Source organism: Cervus canadensis, chromosome 6 (genome assembly GCF_019320065.1).
Source record: "Cervus canadensis isolate Bull #8, Minnesota chromosome 6, ASM1932006v1, whole genome shotgun sequence".
Lineage (NCBI taxonomy): Eukaryota > Metazoa > Chordata > Mammalia > Artiodactyla > Cervidae > Cervus > Cervus canadensis.
The window spans coordinates 23,703,542-23,711,058 of record NC_057391.1 but is presented as its reverse complement, the minus strand read 5'-3'; the positions used below and the strand labels follow the sequence as shown (position 1 = coordinate 23,711,058).

At 42.1% G+C, this 7,517-nt stretch overlaps 1 protein-coding gene across 2 annotated transcripts; it reads left to right on the top strand.

The window, feature by feature from the left end:
- Nucleotides 1-6,131, top strand: RNASE6 (ribonuclease A family member k6). Of its 2 annotated transcripts, none has more exons than XM_043471328.1 (3): nucleotides 1-93; nucleotides 4,655-4,770; nucleotides 5,349-6,131. In XM_043471328.1, the coding sequence occupies exon 3, from the start codon at nucleotides 5,354-5,356 to the stop codon at nucleotides 5,816-5,818; it is 465 nt and encodes a 154-aa protein (XP_043327263.1). In that variant the 5' UTR covers nucleotides 1-93; nucleotides 4,655-4,770; nucleotides 5,349-5,353; the 3' UTR covers nucleotides 5,819-6,131. The 2 variants fall into 2 exon arrangements, with proteins under 2 accessions (XP_043327263.1, XP_043327264.1); XM_043471329.1 differs by lacking the exon at nucleotides 1-93 and adding an exon at nucleotides 3,884-3,902.
- Nucleotides 6,132-7,517: the final 1,386 nt, after the last annotated feature.

Here is a 7,517-nt window from a genome sequence, read left to right as displayed (position 1 = left end):
CATCAGCCTCTGACTCATTGTTCTGCCCATCACTGGCTGGATGCCTGACACAGAAATACATCAGCAACCATGAAAGAAGGAACATTCTAAGAGGTATGAATATGGCTGATAATTGTTATAATAAGTAACTATTAGATTGAAGATACTGATCTGTTATTTCAGGACAGGGCTTTGAGACTGTTACTTTTGCAGTCAGCAATCAAATAAAGGTCTAGAGAATAGAATATACAAAATAACAGGCCATAGACCTAATCCCTTCTCGGTGAGGCATGGGTATGGAGAAAACATAGATAATAGAGACCCTATCAGATGCCCTGAACTTGCTTTAGAATTTTAGGGCTGGCACAAGGGCCCAGCCAATGACCAGGGCCCATTTCCTGCACAGGGAGCATCTGATGGGTTTCAGGACATGTTACTACTGAATTTGGCACCCTGGCATATTGAGGGCTTCCCAGGTGTGCAGTGGTAAAGAATATGCCTGCCACTGAAGGAGACGTAGGAGACACAGTTTCTATTCCCAGGTGAGGAAGATCCCCTGGAGGAGGAAAAGGCACCCACTGTAATACTCTTGCCTGGAAAATTCCATGGACATAGGAGCCTGATGGACTACAGTTCATAGGGTCACAAAGAGTCAGACATGACTGAGTGTGCACACATTAGCTTATGGAATGTTTCAAGCTGAAGGAATTTGAGAGATGGAAGATTGTGCAGGAAGGATTTTCTGACATTCTGAAGCAGATCATGAGATCTTCATATGAGAGGAGCCCTCTCTATGTCTAAGGGGGAAAAAGCATCTTTATCTCTGATCTAGATGAATAGGTCTTGTAAGTTTCTCCTCTCTTACTACACTGAGCTTGTACCTTTGTTCTTACACATCTGTCCATGTCTTCCCACTTTTTGTCAAACCTAGCGTAAAAATGCTCAGGTTTAATCACTTCTTAGGGTCTCCATTTCTTTACAAGTGTTCCTATGTTCCTTATACTAAATAAATTTGTATGCTTTTATCTTATTGATCTGTCTTTTGTTACAGGGACCCCAGCCGAGAATTTAGAAGTGTAGAAGGAAAAGTATCCCTTACACTTCAAAGATTTGGGATAATTTAAGAGAATTAAGAGAGGTATATTCTCCCATTCTTGTCTTCCCCCATCTGTCTTGCACCTTACTTATTATAGCAAGACAAGAATTCATCTGCCTGAATTAGGACAAAGTGGAAACATTACCTCAGGAGTCAAGCATACCCAGTCTTAAAAACTTGGCCACTGGGTGAAAATCAGTGTCAGTCAAGAAAAATGGTTCTTTACTAAGAATCACTGTGGAGTTAATGAAACATAGATATGCAAAGACCTCAGTCCCCCAAATTCAGATTCAGTAGGCCTAGGATCTTGGCATTATAAAAATTTTTATAGGCAATTCTGATGTGAGGTCAGGATTAGGGGACCCCTATCTAGGGACATGGATAACTTGGTATTGTTTTTCTCTGTAGTAGACTTGGAATACAATCAAGTTGTGGAACTTCAAGGAGAAGGGAGACTATTCTAATACATAGGCTATAGAAAAAGATACTTGAGTGCTAGGCAAACAGACATCTTAAAACATTTTTTTAAATTAATGGGCTTGTTGGTTCAGAGCAATTTTATTTTATTTTTTAAAGATATTTATTTATTTAAAGATATTTATTTTTGAAAGATATTATTTATTTATCTAGGCTGTACTGGGTATTCATCGCAGTGTGTGAGCTTCCCTAGTTGTGTTAGGCAGGCTTCTCCTGTTGTCTGGCGCTCAGGCTTATTTGTCTCACAGCATGTGGGATCTTAGTTCCCGGACCAGAGATCCAACCCTTGTCCTCTGCATTGGAAAACAGATTCACCACCACTGGACCACCAGGGGAGTCCCCAAGACAAAATTTTAGATTCACAGAAAAATTGAGTAGAAAGTACAAAGAGTTCCCATATGCCTCTTCTTCCTTTTCCCTTCTCCTAACCACACAGTTCAAAATTTTCCTATTATTAACATTTTATTTTACTGTAGTGCTTATGTTACAATTGATAAATCAGTATTAATACAGTAATACTGGGACTTCCTTGATGACCCAGTGATTAAGAATCCACCTTTCCATGCAGGGGACACAGGTTCAATCCCTGGTCTGGGAACTGAGATCCCACACACCACAGAGCAACTGAGCCTACATCTGAGCCTGTGCACTCTGGAGTCTGGGCGCAGCAACTACTGAGCCCACACGTGACAACTAGAAAGTCCATATGCCACAACCAAATAGCCCACATGATGCAACTAAGACCAGAGGCAGCCAATAAAATTATTTTTTTTTAAGTACATTATTATTGACCAAAGTCCACAACTTACACTAGAATTTGTTCTTGCTGTACACATTTTTGACAAGTGCATAATGTCATTGTATGGGAAGAAAGTTTTCCTTAGCACTCTTAGGTTCCTTGGCTGGGTCTGAAAATTCAACAGACAAAGATCAATAGAAGAAAAGCATACAAATGTTATTAAATGTTCACATGCACATGGGAGCATTCACAAGAAGATGAAAATCCAAATAAGTGGACACAGCAGGAAGCTTTTATACCCTTTAGACAAAGAAGCAATACCTTTGTAAAGAATTGACAAGACAAAGGGGTTTGGTCTCTGGATAATATACCAGAGACCAGACATAGTATACCCCTTCACCATACTATCTCTGGATAGTAAATGGTGAAGAAATAACTAAAAAGATAGTTTTCGAGATTTATTTGCCGATTCCACTGGTGTCCTCACTGGGATGATGACAGTCTCTCTCCAGTAAAAGGAAAATTTATTTTCTGCCTTTGGACAGAAAGGGAGAAGCTCATTTTGCGCTTCATGATTCTTAATTGCCTTCAATGCAAAATAATTTTGATGTCAAAGAGCCATATTTTGGGATGACATGTTCTGGTTTCTTTCAGTATGAACATGAAACATCTCTCCATTTATTTATATCCTCTTTTGATTTATTTCATCAAAGTTTTATAGTTCTCCTCATATTAATCTTGTACATATTTTATTAGATTTACACCTAAGTATTTCATTTTTCTTTGGTGTTAATGGAAATGATAGTGTCTTTATTTCAAATCCCAATTTTTCATTGCTGGTATATAAAAAAGCAACCAATTTTTGTATATTAACCTTGTGTCCTGTAGCTTTGCTATAAACAGACTAAATTTTACCCTCAAGATTATTGCAGCCATTAAAAGTATTGGGCAAGAGTGTTTCACTGTTACATTTATGCTCAAGAAATGTTAATCTGGAAGTAATGTGTAGAATGGATTGGACGCAAAAGAGACTAAAGGCAGAGAGTCCATGTAGGAAAATTTTATGTGAGTCCTCTATGAGACAATAGGTTCTGAATAAGGATATTGCAGCCCCAATGAAAAAATAGGAAAAGGTTTAACAGGCAAATACCCTAAATGTGCCCTGCTTCATATGTATGGGTCTCTTCTTACAATTTCCTCTTTGGGATGCCCTTGCCATCTTCTTCACCTAACTTCTAATTAATCCTCAAAGCTCAGAGCAGGTGTTGTGCCTTCCAAAATTACCTCCTTTCTACTGTCTCCTGGAGAAGGCAATGGCACCCCACTGCAGTACTCTTGCCTGGAAAATCCCATGGAGAGAGGAGCCTGGTAGGCTGCAGTCCATGGGGTCGCTAAGAGTCAGACACGACTGAGCGACTTCACTTTCACTTTTCACTTTCATGCATTGGAGAAGGAAATGGCAACCCACTCCAGTGTTCTCACCTAGAGAATCCCAGGGATGGGGGAGCCTGGTGGGCTGCCGTCTATGGGGTCGCACAGAGCCGGACACGACTGAAGCGACTTAGCAGCAGCAGCAGCTACTGTCTCCAGACAGTTACCTTGATCACAGCTGTAAGTGCTACTTACATTTATTAATATATTATGTATTAATCCATTTACCTATCTCTATCATGAGTCCTGGGTGTTCATTGGAAGGACTGATGCCAAAGCTGAAACTCCAATACTTTGGCCACCTCATGCGAAGAGTTGACTCACTGGAAAAGACCCTGATGCTCGGAGGGGTTGGGGGCAGGAGGAGAAGGGGACGACAGAGGATGAGATGGCTGGATGGCATCACCAACTAGATGGACATGAGTTTGAGTAAACTCTGGGAGTTGGTGATGGACAGGGAGACCTGGCGTACTGCGATTCATGGGGTCGCAAAGAGTCAGACAAGACTGAGCGACTGAACTGAATTGACTGATCATGAGCTCATGAATCAGAGTAGCCCAGTAGCTGGCCTAAAAAACATACACATAAATGAATAATTCATTCAAGTCTATTGTTGAAATTCATATACCAAGTATGTGACAGTTATTACATCAGATTTTCATGTATATTTTCTCCTAAGGAACTGAAATCATAAAACTTGCAAAAAAAAAAAATGAAGCTTCAAGTAAGGAAGGAAATACCATTTCATATCAGGAAGTGATCAGTTCCTCAAAACTGTGTTTTAAGTCTCATTGTTTCTAAAATAAGCTTACTCTCCCTATGTCTACAGTGTAATTGATACTATTTTAAATAGCAGGTTTGAAAATCTAAGTGTTTCATCCATACTGTCCATAAGAAATTCATCTTCCAAGCTATAGGTTTCTCTTTCTTAGGGTTCAGAACCCTTCCCCATGCAGGCAGACCTAGCATGCCTGGGATGAGAACAACAGACAAAAGCTTCTGGTCCTGGGACTAACTACTGCTGCTGGAGCCGCATCGTGGAGACCTGGTAAGCCCCATAGCTGGGGAGACAGTGGGCAGTGAAGATAACTGGGAGATCCAGGTCAAATAGAAGGAGGGCAAAAGTTTCAGGAAGGAAGAGACAAGGTTTCTTTTTCTTTGTAAAAATATTTATTTATTTGGTTGCGTTGGGTCTTAGTTGCTGCATGCAGGATCTTTGATCTTCATTGTGGCATGCAGGATCTTTAGTTGTGGCATGTGGGATCTAGTTTCCGGACCAAGGATTGAACCTGGGCCCCCTGCATTGGGAGCTCAGAGTCTTAGCTACTGGACCACCAGGGATCCTGGGAAGAGACAAGGTTTCTGACATGGGCAGCATCACACAGACGAGTGTAGGTCAAAGAGAACAAGATCTACCAACCAGAGGAAAGGTTGTCTTACCTCAAATTCCTCCTCACTGAGCTTTAGTTTCTTCAAAACTATGAGACTCAAGTGAGAAAGAAGATGGTTTAAAAAAAAAAAGCTATGAAATCTTAAAAAGCAGAATAAAAATCTTAATGGTTACGAGCAATAATTTCTCTCTTGTTGCTTCTACTGCTACGATCTATTTTCTCTCTCGTTGCACAGAAAAGATGAGGCCACTTCTTCTGGGACGTTCTTCTGTCCTCTTATTGCTGCTGGGAATGTGGTGGGCAGTGCGTCCTCTTGGTGCGGTGCCAAAAAATCTCACCAAGGCTCACTGGTTTGAAATTCAGCACATACAGCCAGAGCTTCTCCCATGCAACAAGGCAATGAGTGGCGTCAATAACTACACGCGGCACTGTAAGCCTGAAAACACCTTTCTGCACAGCTCCTTCCAGGATGTGATTGCTGTCTGTGACTTGCCCAACATCATCTGTAAGAACGGCCAGCACAACTGTCACCAGAGTCCAAAGCCTGTCAACCTGACTCAGTGCAATTTCATTGCGGGAAGGTATCCTGACTGCCGCTACCATGACGCCGCCCAATACAAGTTCTTCGTTGTCGCCTGTGACCCCCCTCAGAAGACCGACCCCCCTTATCATTTGGTTCCTGTACACTTAGATAAGATTGTTTAAAGGTCACTTTGCTTCTCGCTTAGCACAAATTCTCTTATGATCTCCTCTGATTTTCTTGTCTTTTATTGATTTTCCTGGTTCCCATAGAAGGAAAAAGGAGAGTATTGGAAAAATTAGAGTGATGAGGACACCAGACCAGAGTTGGAACAAAAAAAAGTCAGATTCTTTTCTGCTTTGGAGCTCTGTGTTTTGAAGGAAGGTAGTAGATAAAAGGGTAATGGAGGGTCCAGACTTCCATATTTTTAACCTTAGGAATTTGGCCAATGTTTGCTGTATTGTGTTCAGAGCAATAAAACCATTTCTGGTCCCATTATAATGATTGTGTGTATAAGTTTGTTTGAGATCCCTTTCATGTCGTTGCCAGCCTGGAGCTATCTAGGCCTGCATTTGCCAATTTTCTAAGAACTACTTTGGCCCTAGGCAAACTTTGAGGTTATTTCGCAACCTGGGGCCTCCGCCAGGTTTCTGGGATTAAAGAGCAAGAAAATTCTCCATCCCTTCAAACTCTGCTCATAGCTTTACATATTTCCCTTGAAATAATTGTGTTTGTTGGAGGTGGCACTGATCCAGAGTGCTAATGGCATTTCATACACAGGTTCTAACACTGGTAACTGAGGCATCCTAGATCTTAACTATTTGTTTCTATATTTAATCAGATAATGTTTTAAATATCAATAGTTGAAGGGGCCTTCCCTGGTGGTACAGAGGATATGGGTTCAATCCCTGGTTCATTGGAAGATTCGCACTCTGAAGAGCAACTCACCCCATGCACAAATGCTGAAGCCCCTGTGCCTAGAGCCTGAGCCTAAACCAGAGAAGCCCCTGCAATGGGAAACCTGCTCACCGCAACAAGGAGTAGCCCCCACTCACCGCAGCTAGAAAAGGCCAGTGAGCAACAATAAAGACCCAGCTCAACCAAAAATAATAATAAAAAAAAAATAGTGATAATAATCCACAGTAACCTTAGAGTCAAGTCTCCCATTCTCTATTAGAATGAACAAAGAGAAAGCATCGATCACGGGGGTTGGGGGGTGCTGGGGGGGAAGCACTGGGAAACTAAAAACATTCTTGTTCTACTCATTGGGTTTTTGGAACATATTTTTTTTTTTTTTAAATCATATACATCTTTGTTTACTGCAACAACAGGTTTAATCAGCCTAAGGGAGCTGTGACTTTCATTCAGCTGTCCCTTTGAGGGGTCAGACTCGTGGATACCCTTTAGACTCTGGCTCCTGACACATTGCTCTCTCCGGTGGGTGCCCAATCTTTTGCCTCAGTTCCTGCTATGATATTGCGTGTCATAGGATTTCTTTCCCTTTGTACCTCAGCTTCCAGCACTTGGTAAGAGAAAGTGCTTGTGGTTCACCCTAATGACATCGGTGCCTCGTTTTCCACTTGTGTGTCTTATTTCCTAATCACCCATCATGAAGGGCGTGGTTGTCATGGAGCAGGAGGCAGCCGTGTCTGGAGGCGTTCCTGGTAGCCACAGCTGGTGCTGCGCTGCTCCTGGCAGCTAGAAGGTAGCGAGTCCAGGGAGGCTTTAACAGCCTTCAGAACAGGATGCCCTGGACAGGGTGAGTGGGTGGCGGAGGCAGTAACACTGTGACGGAGAGGCCCTGGACCAGGTCCTCTGGGAGGGCCCGTTGAGTCTGTCACTGGTGAGTCTGACTTGCCCACACCCTTGTTTGAGTGGAAGCTG